Below are 19,650 nucleotides of genomic sequence, written 5' to 3' on the forward strand. Positions count from 1 at the left end.
TGGGAATAGGGTGACAACATATCATGCGAGGAAACAATTATTCTCTAATTATTAATTACCTTAAGAGTGAAGTAATTAGTTTGGGCTGCACTGAAAAGTGGTAAGATTTTTTTATTTGCTTCAAGGATGTAATGATTTTTCCCCCTACCAGCACTGAAGTATTTTGATCATCATGGAAGTGGACCATTCAAGGACTACATACTTCTGGATTCAGAAAGACACATTTATATCCAATGGAAAAAACATGGGCATCCATTTGTCACTAGCAAACTGTACTCATTAAAAAATCATGAATATATTGCCCATGAAATTGACAGAGTAGCCGGAGACAGAAACACAGCCATTGTTATCACCCTTGGACAACATTTCAGACTATTCCCAGTTGACATCTTCATCCGAAGAGTTATCAATATCCAAAGGGCAATTAGACGGTTATTGCTAAGAAGTCCAGATACCAGAGTTATCCTGAAGGCAGAAAACATTAGAGAGATGCACATTGATGCTGAGAAAGTTGGTGACTTTCATGGCTATATTCAGTATCTTATTATCAGGGACATTTTCCGGGATCTCAATGTGGGTATCATTGATGCCTGGGACATGACCATTGCATATGACTCTAGATTCCTCCACCCGCCTAATAATGTTGTTGAAAATCAGATTAATATGTTCTTAAACTACATCTGCTGATAGCTTTACCTACTAAGTATTATGGAATGACCTAATATACTAATAAGGGATTCCAGTTGATATGTGCCTAGCAGAAAATATGAAAACAAGTTGGTAAGATGTTGTATCATGGTGGGAGGACAAGAGGAAAGTATGAGGCCCTACATGCCCTTTTAGAATAGGAGACACGTCATGAATGTATCATGTTAGTGTTTCCATGACTGGCCAGAGCCACATGGCAAACAAGTCTTCTCTGATATTCTTGATTTCTGTAATATCCAGGGACTCTCGCTCTCCAGGATGTATGTGTTGGCAGTAGGATGGGGAGAAATGACCAGAACATGGGTTTGAGGAATGACATCTTGGAACAGCCAGCAAGAACACAAGACTAACCTGAATAAGTGATTGGATAGAAGGCTAAAGGATTTGATCACACCACAAAAGTAATTGTGTGCAGTGTTCAATATTAAGCCAATATCTGGGTAGTTTTATTGAAATGCAGTGTTGGTCACTCAGCGAACCTTACAAATATCCAGGATTTAGGTGATTTTAGGGAAGGAGAAGTTGTCTACATTACTAAGAAAGGATCCCAAAGGGAAAAGGAAAGAAGCCCTTTTACATATGCTCAGGGATGGATAAAGCGATCAGTCAAATGGGGAGATATGAGAGAAGTCTCATAAATATGTGGTCTTAAGCTTAGTAGACAAAGTTGAGGTAGTGATTTGGATTCAAGGAAACATTTTGAATGGTAAGTTATAGTTTTAAGGGACCAATACATTCTTGAAAATGGAAGAAGACCTCCTTAATGATGGGAGTTTTATTTACCAGTGCCCAAAAATGTTTGGAGCTTGAGAACAGTAGGCCAAATGTTTTGCAATAGGACACCAACCAGATTTGTATTTGTCTAAAAACTTGATACTGTCCCTCAGGTAAAAGGTTACTTTGAAAACTTCTATGGTTGAATATTAAATCTGGGCTTATGTGCATGTCCCCTGATACATGTATGAGGGTGTCTATTACTTAAATGTGTGTGTACTGGTCATTCAGGGATTAATTTGTTTTGGGAAAAATAATGGGTCATCCTTTACTTTTTTACTTTCCTTAATTTCAATTAGGGAATAACTTGGCAAGGTGGTTGTATACTTTCGGATTCAAAACTATTATATGCCTTCTGTCTCTGTAAGAAGAAGCAGGTAAATCCTGCCCTTTGAGGAACAGAAAAAAATCCACAAGACAAAAATCATGAGGAAATTCTAGAAGGGTTGGACTGAGAAAAGTATTTTTTTTATCAAATGACTTACAAACTTAATATTGAACAGCAGTACTGCTAAACTTGCCTTGTACCTATTTACATTTAAATGAATTTCAATGAATAAAATATAGCAACTTTTTAGTTACTCTTTCTAACTTTTCAATGGAATTATTTGTCTTTGTTTTCATCAACATTCCTTCATTTATGGTTGTTGTCTATTCCTTTGGTTTTGCTTCTCACTCACACACAGACACACACACACACACACACACACACACACACACACTTTAGATTATTTCATAAATGTCTTTCCAGATTTCTTTGCAAATAGGAGAAACCAGAATCTAGGGGCAGCTAAGTGGCATAGTGAATAGAGCACCAGCCCTGGAGTCAGGAGGACCTGAATTCAAATTTGGCCTCAACACTTGACACACTTATTAGCTGTGTGACCTTGGGCAAGTCACTTAACCCCAATTGCCTTGCCTTCTCCCCTCCAAAACAAAATTAAGAAACCAGAATCTATTACTTCTCTCTCTTTTGCCTGTCCCTCCTCAAAAGTCTGTTTTGCTTCTAATCACTGCCTCCCTTAATCCACCCTATGTATTATCATCCCCCCTATTACGTAAGTTAGATTTCTATGCACAGCTAAATATATATATATATATACATAGATATGTATATATATACATATTCTTCCTCTTTGAACCAAATTCAATGAGAGTGACTGTGTGCCACCCCCTCCCTTTTTTCCCTTCCACTGTAAAACTTTTCCTTGTGCCCTCTTTCATGTGACAACATTTCCTTCATTCTTCCCCTCCTTTCCCCCTTCTCCCAGTGCATCCCTCTTTTTCACTTCATTATTTTTGGAGAGTACTTCAACCTAATCATCTCATGCCCATGCCCTCTGTTTATATAAACTTTTAATTGTCCTAATAATGATAGGAGTTCTTAGGAGTTACAGTTATCATCCTCCCTTATAGGAATGTAAACTTTAACTTTATTGAGTCCCTTATGATTACTCTTTCATGTTTACCTTTTTATGCTTCTCTTGAGTCTTGTGTTTGAATGTCAAACTTTCTATTCGGCTCTGGCTTTTTCATCAAGAATGTTTGGAAGACTTCTATTTCATTAAATATCCAACTGTGTAAATCTCAGCAATATATACATATATATGTACATATACATATATGCATACATATATGCAAAGCATAGATACATCATGTATTGTATATGTGTATAAATATATGCATATTATAGGTAGATAGAATTTTCATCCAAATTCCCCTCCATTTGGACTAATTAAGCAAAAGTTCTCACCTGGGTCCTTCCAACTGAGATCTACAGTCCTCTCCTTCCTCTGCTCCTGAATCATATTGCCATGAATCCCAAATAGGGTTCTCTAAGTATATCATATAATCTACAAAATGCAATAGTATTTCCTTTTGACCTATGCTTATTCCCTCAATTTCTTCCTCTTGTCTTCATGTTATAGTTAGCTTGTCTAGCACTATGTCAAATAGAAGTGGTGAAAATAAGCATCTTTGCATTATCCCTGATCTTTTTGGAAAGGCCTCTTACTTTTCTCCATGTCTTACAATATTTGCTCTTAGATTTAGAAAAATGTTATTTACTAGGGTTAAGGAAAGGTCTCTTTATTCCGATGATTTCTAACATATTTAATAGAATCAAGTTGGATCATGTTAAAGGCCCTTTTTAGCATCTACTACATAATCATGTTTTAGTATTTATATTATTGAGATGTTTTATAATATTTAGTCTTCCTTATGCTGAGCCAAACCTGCTTTTCTAATATAAATCCAACCTGATAACATATGCAACTTTTCTAATATTTTCTTTTAGCCTACTTGTTAAAGTTTTATTTGAAATTTTTGCCTCAATGTTCATTAGGGATATTGGTCTGCAATTTTCTTTATCTGCTTTGTCTACTCCTGGTTTAGAGATCAAGATTTTATTTGGGTAAGAGAAAGTGATAAAGAGGGCAATTACTTTTCTTAACATTGCAAACAGTTGGTGTAGTATTATAATTTATTGGGTTTGGGAATATAGGATAAATTCACTTAAAAATCTATCTGGTCCAGTATTTTTTCCTTAGGAAATTCATTTACGACTTACTCAATTTCTTTTTCTGATATTTGGTCATTTACCTTGTTTATTCTTTTGTTAAACTGGGTATTTTATATTTTGGTTAAAAACATCTATTTCCTCCAAGTTACAGTTTTGCTAGCAAATAATTGGGCTAAGTGTTTCTGATATTTCTTTTATTTCCTCTTCAATTGTGAATTCTCCTTTTTGGTTTTTAGCATGACAAATTTTATTTTCCTACTTCTTTTAGAACATTCTTTTCTATTTCCACTAAGTACACACCAGAGATGTGACATCTTTAATTTTTCCAAAGTTTAATTCATGTCCTTAACTTCTTTCTTATTTATCTTTTTTTAAAATGTGTTGGTAAAATGTGGTGTATGAAGAATCCCCCACCCCATTTCATTTTTACTATTTATTTTCCCCTCCAATTTCTTTGACTTTTCTACTAAGTGTTTAGATGTTTTGCTATAAGATATACATATATTAAATATTGATATTGATTCATTATCTATGATTCCCTTAAGCATAATGTAATTTGGCTACTTATCTCTTTACCAACCCTATGAGTTAGGTGCTGTTATTACTCCCATTTTACAGATAAAGGAACTAAGGAAGAGAAAAGGTAGGTGATTTGCCCAGGATCACATAGTTAAGTAAATGTCTTGAGGCAGGTTTTAAACATAGGACTTCTTGACTCCAGGTCCATCATTCTATCCACCATGCCACCTAGCTTCCTCTAGCAAATGAACATGAAAGAAACAAGTACCCATAGACTCACACGTAAAATAACATACCTTTATGCCAATTCCCAAGTTATTTCCCAAATACCACCTCTTTGGCCTTAGAAAGGTGTTCTTAGTTCATTTTCTGGCAAGAGAAGCTGCCTAAAGCCACACAGAGAATCAGCGACAGAACTAGAGAAAGGTGCTAGGCTTCCTGACTCCCAGCTGAATTCAGCTCAGGAAGTTACAGCAATGAGTCCACATCCTTCCTCCCTGTGCCAGAATCAAGGGGGCTCAGAGAGCATTCAGATAAAAGTCACTTTGAGAACATAATTACCAGTGCTTTTAAATGACTCTTACTCTTTCAGTATACTTTTTGTAAATTCCCTCCTTGACTCTTTGCCAGATTATATAAGTAGTAATGACCTAGAACTTCATTTTCTCCTCTTCATAGGTTTATGCTTTGTCTGTATTATTTTTTGACCACATGTAAATATTAGTCTCTGGCTTAGAATTGTGTCTTGTTAATCCAGACCTCTGCATCCCAAGTTCTGCCTCCTCTCCCTCATCACCTCCCACTTAGACTTTCCCTAGACTGAAGGTATGCATTGGAAGCTTCCTAAAGTGGTGAAGGTTTTTTTTCCATCTCTTCATTACAGTCTGGTTCTTTCTTCTATTGACAGAAATAGCAGAAAGCTGTTGAAATTTCTGGGTAAGAAACATTAAAGTGTTTTGTTTTGTTTTCAGATGTGGACTGAGCCTCCTCAGCTCCAAATACAAAGCCCCAGCCTGGGTCCTTCCAGCTAAGATCCACAATCCTCTCTACTTTGTTCCTGGGTCTGCTCTCAGGTGCATGTGTAGTGAGGGGGGAGAGATGATGTTGAGGGTAACAAGTAGCTCTGATGTTTTAGGGAGATTGGGCCACCAATCATGTCAGACAACCACCTAGAAGTGGGTCTTGGATGATAAACAACAATTAACCTTGTGCATTCCTCTATTTTATTGTCTTGTGAGCTGTTCAGCTCTCCTGCAAGTCAGTTTACATAGCCCTAAAGGAAAAGTGTAGGTAATTCATTCCTGTATACAAGCACTCACTCCTCTACATTCACAAGAAATTCCTGACATATAACTCTACAACTCCCTTACACAGTCTTATGTGGCAGGAAATTGATGAACTGATCTTGAGGGACATTGATGTATAGTATAAAGAGTCCATGATTTAAAGTCAGGGGACCTGGGTTAGAATTCTAACTTCACGATTTATTCCTGGTGTGACCTTGGGAAAAATCACTTCCTCTCTCTGGCTTTCAGTTTTCTCCTGAGTTAGATAAAAATGTTAATTCCCAAGGCCTCTTCCAGCTCTAAATCTATAATCCTATTATCTCTAAAGTCCCTTATAATTCTAAATCTATGGGGTTTATGACTCTGCTTACCTTAGAATCCTCCTTTCCTACCTGAGAGCCTTTAGTAATGGTAAGGCTTTCAATACATTGTGTGGCTCCCCTTTAGTTAAATGATGAAGGTGCACACCTACTAAAGTTACCAGAACTATAGTCATAGCCCTACTGGCTAGACTAAGTTAATGACAATTCCTTTTGTTGAAATAAGGCTTTGAACTTTTCAATGATATTTCTGTTGGACCCTAGGGAGTCAGAGGGATTTACCACATCAACATGCCTTCTCTCTGCTATGGCAAGAGGGAGCCCAGAATTCTTATCATCCTATCCTTCCCACACTTCTTCTAGGATAGAACCACACTCATAGAGTTCCTTTAACACTTTCATTTGCTAATTGGCTGTAGTCTAATCTTCAGCAATTATCCAACTACTGATCACTTCCTGAAAAGTATCCCAAGCTGAAAACTCTGTGGAATATTATTGCCAAATTCCAGAGCTCCTAAGTCAAAAAGAAAATATTTCAAGAAGCCAGAAAGAAAAATTCAAATATTTTGGAGCCACAGTCAGGGTCACACGAGATTTAGCACTTTCCACACTAAAGGAAGAGAGGGCATAGAATATGCTATTCTGGAAGGCAGAGAAGTTAGAATTACAACCAAGAATAACCTACCCATAAAAACTGAGTATATTTTTTCAGTGGGGAAAGTAGAAATTTAATGAAATAGAAGACTTCCAAGCATTCCTGATGAAAAGGCCAGAGCTAAATAGAAAATATGACATTCAAACACAAGACTCAAGAGAAGCATAAAAAGATAAACATGAAGGAGTAATCATAAGGGACTCAATAAAATTAATGTTTACATTCCTATGAGGGAGGATGATAAATGTAACTCCTAAGAACTCTACCTTTATTAGGACAATTAAAAAGTGTTTACATAAGGGCATGGGCATGAGTTGATTAGATTGGAATAATCTCTCAAAATAAAGAAGAGGTGAAAAAGAGGGAAGCACTGATGCATGCATCAACTCCATCATCTATGTGTACATCTCTGGAAAGTATACTGCCAAGGTAAGTAAACTTATCCACAGCATTCAAAATTTCTTCATTTTCTGTAACCCATTGTTCCACATATGGGTGGCATGGTGCTGGCTGGTGGAGAACTTGTGTTTTTTTGGTATTAATTGCTAGGCCAAAATTAGCACAAGTAGCAAAAAAAATTGCAAACTTTGTTGCATTTCCACCTCAACTGAGTGCATAATCATCTGCAAACAAAAAATCATGCACCGACTCTCCCTCCACTTTAGTCTTGGCTTGTAGTCAAATGAAGTTCTAATTTTAAAAATTCCTAGAGCAAGAGAGATTTACATGTGAATTTTATGAAACATTCAAATAATAATTAATTCCAACTTTACATTAACTATTCACAAAGCCAGGAAAAGAGATCATACCAAAGTCCTTCTATGATACAAAGTACTGATAACTAAAAGAGTAAAAATAGAGAAAGAAAACAAAATCAAAGTCCCTAATGAATATCTACACTAAAAATTTTAAACATTACTAATGGGTAATACAATTACTTGTCAAAAATATGATGGAAGACTAGTTCAATATTGGGAAAATTATCCATATAATAAGTCATATTAACAAGAGCAACAAAAATTATGTGATTATATCAATAGCTGTAGAAAAGACTTTTAACAAGATATAACACCTATTTCTGTTTAAAAAAATATGAAAATATAAGTACAAGTGTACTTTGCCCTTATATGCTGCCATATTTATCTAAAGCCATTATTATATATAATGTAAATAGGCTCTAGGTCTTTGCTAAAGTGCTAAAGAAGACCACTACTATTTTATATAATGCTAGAAATGCTAAGTATAGTAATAAATGAAGAAAAAAAGAAATCAAGGGAATAAGCATAGGCAAAGAAGAAACAAAATTTTTCCAGATGACATGAGAATATACTTAGAGTACCACAGATAGTTGACTAAAAATTAAGATAATAACTTCAACACAGTTCAAGCTATAAAATCCACACAAATGACTAGCATTCCTGCATATTATCAACCAAACCAAACGGGAAGATATAGAAAGAAAATTTCCATTTTAAATAACTATACAATGTATATAATACCTGGCAGTCTGCAAAAATTACATGAATCCAACTATAAAACACTCTTTAAAAAACTAAAGGTAGACCTAGATATTTGGGGAAATATTGATTTCTCATAGGTAGGAAAAATAATGTAATAAAAATTACAGTACTACCTAAATTAATTTACTTATTCAGAATTGTACCAATAAAGTGACCAAAGGAATATTTTGCAAAACTGGAAAAAATTTAACAAAAATCTATACAGAGGAACAAAATGTCAAGAATACTAAAAGAATAATGGAAAAAAGTGAGAAATAGAAGAATGTAGAAGTATCAGATTATAAAAATGATTTAGCGATTTTTTTTAGATAGAGGTCATCAGTGGAAAAATTAGGTATGTGACATAAATAAACAAACAAACATAGTATTGTTAACTCAAAGATCCCAGTTACTGGGGTAAGGACTTAATATTTGATGAAAACTACTAGGAAAACTGGAAAACAATGGGGCAGAAGTTAGATGTGTCAAGATTAATTCCACATAAATGCATGACAAATATAAAAGACAATATCATGAACTTCTGGGTGTAGGGTGTCCTGGTCTGAGTATTGCTGGGCTCAGATTAGTCACTTTTGTTCTCAGTTACTTATAAGTACACACCATGGGCTTTGAACCACCCTGGGGCTTTCTAAGGAGAGCCCTATGCTTTGCATCATCCATATACAGAGTCTCACAGGCTACAAGTGTCCTTTGCTCAGTCTCTGCTGCTGTCTTGCTTGCCTGTGCTGGCTCTAGCTTTGCTGGTGGCCTCTTTCCTCTCACCTCTGGGCTTCTGGCTGACACATTGCACAGTTTGGAGTTGGATGAAGTCACTGTAGTTCCTCTTTGGATTTCTTAATCATTAATCAATCCAGCATGTTTTTTTAATACTTAATAAAAACAAATTTACTTAATGGTAGCACAGGAAGTATACTCAGGAAATAAATTGTACTGGGTCATGTAGATATAGCCCTTACATCGATTGATGTGAGGTAATGTGTTTAGTCATAAGGGTGTGCCAAATCAGAAGCGTATATTAACTCAATGGCAGTGGCATATCCATCAAATCTAAGGGACACAGATTTATTATCTTGTCATAACATAATCAACATCTTGGGCCCTAATTGCCTGGACCAATCAAGTTTCAGGTTCAGATGACCTGTTTTTAAGGGAAAACTAGACCTTTCTTGCCTGTCAGGATGTTAGGGTTGAGACTGAAAGCACCTGTTCACTATTAGACATTTGAACAAAATGAAAGATTTTTCAATCATTGAACAGTTGGCTTTTTTTAAAAATGGATTTACTCAGCTATAGTGTAGAAAGAACATCAATAAGGATACACTAGCACTTAGATTCAACTTTGATAGCTCAGGTCTTACTCAACTTTTATGGAAGTGTGGTCAGCAGATTGGAATATGGTGACTTGTGTGGTCTCAAGATACCTACCAAGTCTGATAGTACTAGATTTTATGTAGATGCAATTTTTCATGCCCAAAAATGACAAGGAAATTGTATCAAAGGAGGTAGGGGCTAATTGGGCATGAGGGACAATTCTAAGTATACGTCAGGGAGAAAGGTGGAAGAAGCATGGAAATACAGGAAAGGGCTAAATTATGAAAGGATTTCAATGCAGAAATGAGAATTAAGTATTTGATTTTGAGAGATGACAGGGAGTCACTGGAGTTTATTGGGGGCAGGGTAATTAGGGGAATAGAGAGTGGGGGTGGGTGACATGGTTGAACCTAAACTTTAGGAAAATCATTTTGGTGGGTAAATGAAGGATGGATTGAAGTGAGTAGAAACTTGGTACAGGCAGATTTATGAACAGGTTATGAAATAGTTCAGGTAAGACATGATAAAGGCCTGCCACCACTAGTGGTAGTATCTGAGCAAAGAAGGGAGAATATTTAAGAAAAGTTACATAGGTGTATGACAACAGTGCTGCTTGCCACTACTGTGGCTGTGTAAGACCAAAAACACCAGCACACAGGAGGGCCACTAGCACAGGTTCTTTGATCTGCTTTTCTAAGGAAAGCAACTTTAAGGGGTTTACAACCTCACTTTAATTAAACATACACATATCATGCACTTAGTTCAGGGGGGGGAAACTAACATCCTGGACTTTAGAGCAAATACAAGCAGAAATTATAAGCATACATTATACAAATAGAACAAAATAACACAAATCAGCAGACAGGCTTCTAGCTATTTGTCCAAGCAATACATACATAGTTTACCAGTGAGAGAAGCAATAACATCTGGGTTTTTCAAAGCCATGATGGCGGGGGGGGGAGGGGATGTGCCTCATCTGGTCAAATCACACAACAATTTCCAGTGAGTGAAAGTCCCAAACAAAATGCTAACCTCAGAGTATATATACCCTTTTTCAGGGTCAGAAGGTGTTACAACCATGGAACTCAAACTCATGTGACCTATGCCTTCCTGTGACTTAAGCAGGTCATCAAAGACTCAGGATTCAGTCAAAGACTCCCGATTGAAACAAAGGCAAGACTCATCAAAGGCACTTGATTACCTCAGCGCTGAGAAGCACTCAAACAAAAAACAACAAGAAGTCCCATTTTGCTTGCCATTACATTTGAAAACCAAGACTCATCAAAGGTATTTGATTACCTCAGTGCTGAGAAGCACTCCAAAACAAAAGACAACACTCATTAAAGGCACTTGATTGCCTTAGCATTCCAAAAGAGAATACAGCAAAATACAAGGTGATACTGACAGGTCTTGTCAAGAGTTTAAATATGGGTGAGAGAGGTATGAAAAAATAGTAAAAAGTCAAGGATATGTTTAGATTAGGAGCCTCAGGGACTGAAATAATGGTATTGGTCTCAATAGTAATAGGGGTTTTAGTAGAAGGAGATGATTTAGGGGAAAAGATTACCAATTCAATTTTGAACATGCTGAGTGTAAGATGTCTACTGGACATCTCATTTGAGGTGTTGAAAAAGTGGTTGGATATGTGAGATTGAAGGCAAAGAGGTTAGGGTATGTAAAAGGAATTACGAAAAATCTAAATTATTAACATATTTGTTACGCAGATCATATCGATTATTATGAAAATAATAATTCCTTTCACAGGTAAGACAAATAGATTTAATAATCATCAGTATAGAAATGGTTATTAAGCACAAAAGAGCAGGTGAGATCACCAAGTGAAGTAGTATAGATGGAGGAGAGAAGAAGGCCCAGGATAGAATCCTGTGGGACATTTATGATTAGAGAGCGGAATCTGGTTGAGGATCCAGAAAAGGAAAGTAAGAAGGAGCAATTATATGGGTAGGAGAACCAAGAGAGGGTGATACCCTGAAAACCTAGAGAGAAGAAATTCAAAGAGGAGATAGTGATCCACATTGTCAAAGACTGGAGAGTTCAAGCAGAATGAGTATTGAGAAAAAGTCATTGGATTTGGCAACTAAGAGATCATTGGTAACTTTGGAGAAAGCAGAAGTGGTAGAATGATAGTCAGAAGCCAGATTGAAAGAGGTTAAGAAGAGAATGAGAGAAGAGAAAGAAGAAGGATGTTTTATAGATGCTCTTTTCAAGGAGTTTAGTAACAAAGGGCAAAACAGATATTAGACAATTGTTAATGGGGATATAAGGATCAACTGAGGGCTTTTTCAGGATTGGTGAGACATGGGGATGTCTGTAGAGAGTAGGAAATGAGCCAGTAAACAAGAAAGGTTTAAAATAAGTGATTGGTTGGTTAGTTGTTGTCCTTTGTTCTCAAAAAGGATCAAAATGACACCACTAAGTTGGGGTAAAGTTACAGTGTGTCTGACTGTGGCTGATCAGACCAATATGATCTCAGAAGATTCTACCACAGGTTAGACAGAAATAATCCACATGAACATTTAGAGTGCTGATTTCTTTAAATTTGCACACTCTTTTGAGCCATTGCAATTCTGCTTTGCTCACACAGGGCCTTTGATGTGGACGTACCATGCTGGACGTCATGTGCCAGTGTCTCCCATGTTTTGCAACTGACCCCAAATTTCTTCAGAGAAATCTTGAGAGTATACTTACGACCTCCATGTGAGTGCTTGCCTTGTGTGAATTCTCTGTAAAATAACCTTTTAGACAAACATACTTTTGGCATTCAAACAAGGTGATAAGTCTATTGGAGTTGTTCTCTCTACAATAAAACTAGAATGCTTGGCAGGTCAGCTCAAGAAAGGACCTCAGTGTCTGGTACCTTATCCTCTCAGGTGATCCTCAGAATTTTCCTTTTTATGCTTCCCAATTTTTCTTCTACCTCTCTTTCTTGACTTTTAAAATTCTTCTTGACCTCATCCAAGAAGGTTTGGTGGGCTTGAGACCAATTCATATTGCCCTTTGAGGTTTAGGATGTAGGTATATCGACAATGTTGTCTTCTTCTGAGTTTGTGTTTTGATCTTTCCTGTCACCATAGTAACTTTCTATGGTCAATGTTCATTTTTGCTTCTTGTTCATTTTTTTGGCCTATTTCATGACTTTTAATGTTAAGCTCTCCTGCTGGAGCAGAGGTGGGGGCACTGTCCCAAGCTTCTTGTACTGGGGACTAGGGGCCTGGTCTCTGTTTTTGTGTGCTGGGGCCTCAGTATTGGTGGCTTGAGGCTGGAGGGGTCTGGCGGCTTACTTGGTGCTGAGCTGGGGTCCTAGTGGAGGTATCTGGCATGTGCTGAGGCCAGCTGGTGTTTTTATGCATTTCTCCAGGATGACACTGAAGCATATGGAGGTCTGGCCCCTGGAGGATTCCTGTTAATCCTGGACTGTGCTGAAGCACATGGAGGTCCAGCTGCTGGAGGATACCTGCCTGCCTGGGGCTGCATCAAAGCATTTGGAGGTCCGGCAGCTGGAAGATGCTGGTGTGATTTTTAGGCTTTTGCTGGAATATATCTGTGAGAGCTGGCTGCCTGCCTTCAATCAGGCAACCATCTTGTATCTCCCTTATTTTACATATAGGGAAACTGAGGTCCAGATATAGGAAGTAATTTATCCAGAGTAACCCAGCTAGTAAATGGCAGGGCAACGATTCATACCCAGGTGCTCTGACTCCATATACACTGCTCATTCATATTGTATCTTATTATGGATGTCTGTCCTGTTGAGGAATAATTTTCTAGAATGCTCTGTAATACAGGCTGACAAAAGAAAAAAATGCCTTGTATGTGTGCTAATCACAGACAATTTCACATACACTCACATATGTATAACAAACACATGTTCACACACATACAGCCTAAGAGCAAGGCCATAGTATCAACAAGACCATCTAATGCAAAAGAGAAGCTGATAGAAGATAATAGTGGAATAATCCACTGTTGAAGAAGGGATTGAATTTGCTCTATTTGGCCCTGGAGGATAGATCCTGGAACAATTGGTGGAAGTTGCAAAGAAGAAAATTTAGGCTTTATTTGAGGAAAAGCTTGTCAACAATTGAGACTGCCCAAAGGCAGAAAAAGGTTTGCTTCAGGAGGTGGTGTGTTCCCCCTCCTTGGAGGTTTCAAATAGACACTGGATAACCACTCATTGGTTTCTCACAGTGGAGATTCCTTCTTGTGTTTGAACTAAATGTTCCCTGAGGTCCTTTCTAACTGTCAAATTTTGTGAGTTGGGAGAGATTGAGGAAAGTTGCTTCCATTGCAGTGGGTTGTGAAAAAAGTGGTCTTGTCATACTGAAGTCAAATCTCAGTTCAGATGAGAAAGTTAATGTGGTTTTAGTGGAAAAGATAGCAGACATAAGTTTACTCTTAGTAATACATGTTAGAGAGAGCAAGTAAAAGGATAATCCAAGGTACCCCAAGTTCAGCGAGATTTAGAGCTGAGTTGGATAGTTATCATAGGGTAATCATTCTAAAGCTAGAAGCAATCTTAGTGGCCATTTAAACCAGGGCTTCTTAAACTTTTTCCACTTACAACCCCTCTTTGCTTTTTGTCAGTGTTCCTTGGTGTTGCATGGCATGAAGGCATGCACAGTGCAAAGTGTGCGTGCTTCTTTGCATTCAGAACCAAGGCTGCAGTGAAGTTGCACAGGCAAGCACTGCCGGAAACACCTTGGACTCATCACTCATTTGATTTTTAATTAATTTTTGGTTGTTGTGCATTCAGAAACTTTTTACTGTTGCCAATATGTTGCCAACCCACAGTTTAAGAAGCGCTAATCTAGACCATCTGCTTCATTTCACAGAGAAGGAAACAGATCAAATGAAGGGTCAGGAATTTGGACAACATTATACAGATGATATGCATTGGCGGCAGAATCAGAAGAGTGCATAACAGCTGAGAAAGGTTTGTAATTAGGTCAATAACTGTCTTAGAACTTGAAGAAAAGGCTGGGAGAAAGCTGGGCGCCTGAAACTGGTGGAGATCCCCAGGCCTCCCAACACAGGATGGCAGTCTCTGGAAGTGACCAGAGGCAGCGCAAGGCCACCGGCTGTGAGATATCAACTCCTGAGGCTTGCAGCCCAAAGGTATGTAACATGTCTTTTTAAACTTCTGTGAGACATAATGACTAGGTAAATAGCTCTAATCCCTCCCCTCCCCACCCAGAGAATTCCTCGGAAAAAAAACGCTGGAATAGAGGAGACAGAAGTGCGACTTCAGTGGCCAAGTAGTGGGAGTTCCTGAGTCCCAGAAGGGCAGAGCCAGCGGGGGTCAACACCAGGAGCCCAGACATACTGTTGCTCCCCCAGGGGAAGGGCCAGACACCAGCTCAAACAACAAAGAGCTGAGAACATTGCTGAAGAGCAACAGTGCTGGAGAGCAACCCTAGGGGAACAGATCTTGGGCAGCCAGATCCCTCTCCCATACCTCAGGAAACTGAAGGCTATAATTCATGAAGCCAACAACTAGACTCACAATCCCCAGAATAAGAAAGCTGGGACAGAGAGCCCTGAGCCCCAAAAGCAGAAATTTATTGTAAAGCCAGGAAAAGGCTAACCAACATGAAGAGCACAAAAAACCCGAGGACCATTGATTCTTTTTATGGAGACAGGCATGATCAAAATACCAATTTGGAAAAGGGTAGCAATGACACTGTACCCACATCTGAGACCTCAAAAGGTAATGTGAACTGGTCTCAAGCCCAAAAAGCATTACTGAAAGTGCTAAACCAGGATTTTAAAAACCAAATTAGGGAGGTAAAAGAAAAAATGGAAAACAAATGGGAAAAATGGGAACATAATCCACTGATGAAATCAAGTCCCTAAAGAATAAGATTGGTGAAATGGCTATGGAGATTCAGAATCTAAATAGAGAAAATGACACCCTGAGAGGTAAAATCAACCAATTGGAAAAGGAGTCTCAAAAGCAAAATGAAGACAGTAACTCATTAAAAATTAGAGTTGAGCAAGTGGAAGGTAATGACTCTATGAGGCATCAAGAAGTAGTAAAACAAAATGTAAAGAATGAAAATATAGGAAAAAAATGTGAAATATCTGATTGGAAAAACAACTGACCTGGAAAATAGATCCAGGAGAGACAATTTAAGAGTTATTGGTCTACCGGAAATCCACGATGAAAAAAAGAGCCTTGACAGTATCTTCGAAGAAATTATCAAAGATAACTGCCCAGAGGTCCTAGAACCAGAGGGCAAAATAGTCATTGAAAGAATTCACTGATCACCCCCTGCAAGAGATCCCAAACTGAAAACACCAAGAAATATTATAGTCAAATTTCAGAATTAGAAAGTCAAGGACAAAATACTGCAAGCAGCCAAAAAGAAACAATTCAAATATCGTAGAACTACAGTCAGGATCATGCAGGATCTTTCAGCTTCCACATTAAAAGACAGGAGAAATTAGAATATGATATTCTGAAGGGCAAAGGAGCTGGGACTACAACCAAGGATCAACTACCCAGCAAAACTAAGCATAATTTTTCAGGCAAGGAGATGGACATCCAAAGCAATAAGGGAATTCCAGACCTTCCTGATGAAAAGGCCAGAACTCAATGGAAAATTTGATCTCCAAATACAAAACTCAAGAGAGACATAAAAAGATAAACAGGGAAAAACAACCACAAATCTTCTTAATCAATAAGGGCAAATTATTTGTATCTTTATATAGAATTATATCATCTTATGTATGTTTTATATGTATACATATACATGTCAATCTTGAGAACAGTACAGCTATTACGACAATTGAAAGGGATACACATAGACTGTGAATGTCTGTATAAAATAACAGATATAAGGATAAAAAACATAATGAAGAGATGTAAAGGGAGGGCTTTGAGAGAAGAGGGAAGGAGGTAGTAGAAAAGGGTAGATTACACCAAATGAAAAGGCACAAAAACACATTGTATTAGAGGGAAAGGAGGGAGGGAGAAGAGCACTATTTGAGCTTTACTGTCATCTGATCAGGTTCAAGAAGGGAATAACATACCCTGATAAGTATAGAAATCTAACTCGTCCTACAGGAAGTAGGAGGGGAAAGGGGGAAAAAGGGAGGGGGGGTGCTCTGAAGGGAGGGGAGAAGTAGCAAGTGGGAAATGGTAAGACAAGGGAGGGGAAAAAAGAGAGAGGGTAAACTGAGGAAGGCGGCAATCAAAAGCAAAACTTTGTTGAGGAGTGGAAGGGGAAAGGAAGAAATAAAAGCATAAACAGGGGAAAATAGGATGCAGAGAAAGACACTGATAGAAACCATAACTGTGAATGTGAATAGGATGAACTCTCCCATAAAACGGAAGCAGATAGCAGAATGGATTAAAAACCATAATCCTACAATATGCTGTCTACAAGAAACAAATTTGAAACAGGGGGATACACACAGGGTAAAGGTAAAAGGCTGGAGTAAAATATATTGTGCCTCAGCTAAAGCAAAAAAAGCAGGTGTAGCAATCCTAATCTCAGACAAAGCAAAAGTAAAGATAGATTTAATTAAAAGAGATAAGGAAGGACACTACATCCTGCTAAAAGGCACCATAAACAATGAAGCAATATCATTGTTTAACATTTATGCACCAAGTGGTATGGCATACAAATTCTTAGAGGAGAGGTTAAGGGAGTTACAGGAAGAAATAGACAGCAAAACTATAATATTGGGAGACCTCAACCTTCCCCTTTCTGAATTTGATAAATCTATCCTCAAAATAAATAAGAAAGAAGTTAAGGAAGTGAAGAGAATTTTAGAAAAGGCAGATATGATAGACCTCTGGAGAAAATTAAATGGGGATAAAAAGGAATATATTTTCTTCTCACCGATACATAGCATATACTCAAAAATTGACCATGTAGTAGGGCATAAAAACCTCATAGTCTAGTGCAGAAAGGCAGAAGTAGTCAAAGCATACTTTTCAGATCATGATGCAATGAAAATTATTTGTAACAAAGAACCATGGAAAAATAAGCTAAAAATTAATTGGAAACTAAATAATCTAATTCTAAAGAATGAGTGGGCCAAAGAACAAATCAGAGAAACAATTAATAACTTCATTCAAGAGAATAACAATTATGAGACAACATACCAAAACTTATGGGATGCAGCAAAAGCAGTTCTTAGGGGAAGTTTTATATCTCTAAATGCTTACATGAATAAAATAGAGAAAAAGGAGATCAATGATTTGGGCATGCAACTGAAAAAGCTAGAAAAAGAACAAATTGAAAATCCCCAATTAAATACCAAATTAGGAATACTGAAAATCAAAGGAGAGATTAATAAAATTGAAACCAAGAAAACTATTGAATTAATAAATAAAACGAAGAGCTGGTTTTATGAAAAAAACAATAAAATTGATAAACCTTTGGTCAATTTGATTAAAAAAAAAAGAAGAAAATCAAATTACCAGTATCAAAAATGAAAAGGGTGAGTTCACCTCTAAAGAAAAGGAAATCAAAACAATAATTCAGAAATATTTCACCCAATTGTATGCCCATAAATTTGACAACCTTAGAGATATGGATGAATATCTACAAAAACATAAACTGCCCAGGTTAACAGAAAAGGAAGTAAAATTTCTATATAACCCCATCTCAGAAAAAGAAATTGAGCAAGCCATCAATGAACTCCCTAGGAAAAAATCTCCAGGACCAGATGGTTTTACATGTGAATTCTATCAAATATTTAAAGAATAATTAATTCCTATATTTTGTAGACTATTTGGGAATATAGGTGAAGAACGAGTCCTACCAAATTCGTTTTATGACAAATGCGGTACTAATATCCAAACCAGGTAGAGTCAAAACAGAGAAAGAAAATTATGGACCAATTTCCCTAATAAATATTAATGCAAAAATTTTAAATGAAATATCAGCAAAAAGATTGCAGCGACTTATCACAAGAATAATACACTATGACCAGGTAGGATTTATTTCAGGAATGCAAGGCTAGTTCAATATTAGGAAAATGATTAGCATAATTGACCATATCAACAACAAAACCAGCAGAAACCATATGATCATCTCAATAGATGCAGAAAAAGCCTTTGACAGAATACAACACCCATTATTGTTAAAAACACTAGAAAGCATAGGAATAAATGGAGCCTTCCTTAAAATTATAAATAGCGTCTACCTAAAACCATCAACAAGAATTATTTGTAATGGGGATAAGCTAGATGCATTGCCAATAAGATCAGGGGTGAAACAAGGATGTCCATTATCACCCCTACTATTCAATTTGGTACTAGAAATGTTAGCTGTAGCAATAAGAAAAGAAAAAGAAATTGAAGGAATTAGAATAGGCAAAGAAGAAGCTAAATTATCACTTTTTGCAGATGATATGATGATTTACTCAGAGAATCCTAGAGAATCAAGTAAAAAACTACTTGAAATAATAAACAACTTTAGCAAAGTTGCAGGATATAAAATAAACCCACATAAATCCTCAGCATTCCTATGCATTACTAACAAAGCCCGACTGCAAGAGATAGAAAGATAAATTCTATTCAAAGTTACTGTAGACACTATAAAATATTTGGGAGTTTATCTGCCAAGACAAACCCAGGGTCTATATGAACATAATTATGAAACACTTTCCACGAGAACAAAGTCAGATCTGGATAAATGGAAAAATATCAGTTGCTCATGGTCAGGATGAGGTAATATGATAAAAATGACAATTTTACCTAAATTAATCTATCTATTCAGTGCCATACCAATTGAACTACCAAAAAATTATTTTACAGAGCTGGATAAAATAATAACGAAATTCATCCGGAAGAACAAGAGGTCTAGAATATCTAGGGTATCAATGAAAAGAAATGCTAGAGAAGGTGGCCTAGCCATACCAGATATTAAACTGTACTATAGAGCAGCAGTCATCAAAACTACCTGGTACTGGCTAAGAAACAGAGTTGTGGATCAGTGGAATAGGATAGGTACACAACACGCAGTACTCAACGACCATAGCAATCTACTCTTTGATAAAC

General features: G+C 37.1%; 1 protein-coding gene across 1 annotated transcript in view; it reads left to right on the forward strand.

Annotated features, from left to right (window-relative positions):
• The window catches only part of LOC118836746 (NXPE family member 1-like), a 39,131-nt gene extending 37,779 nt beyond the window's left edge, over window positions 1–1,352 (forward strand). The window contains exon 7 of the mRNA XM_036743936.1: window positions 152–1,352. Coding sequence (XP_036599831.1) covers window positions 152–687 — 536 coding nt within the window. The 3' untranslated portion in view covers window positions 688–1,352. The remainder of the gene's footprint in view (window positions 1–151) is intronic.
• The last annotated feature ends 18,298 nt before the right edge of the window (window positions 1,353–19,650 follow it).

The sequence above is a fragment of the Trichosurus vulpecula genome, chromosome 2 (genome assembly GCF_011100635.1).
Source record: "Trichosurus vulpecula isolate mTriVul1 chromosome 2, mTriVul1.pri, whole genome shotgun sequence".
Taxonomy (NCBI): Eukaryota; Metazoa; Chordata; class Mammalia; order Diprotodontia; family Phalangeridae; genus Trichosurus; species Trichosurus vulpecula.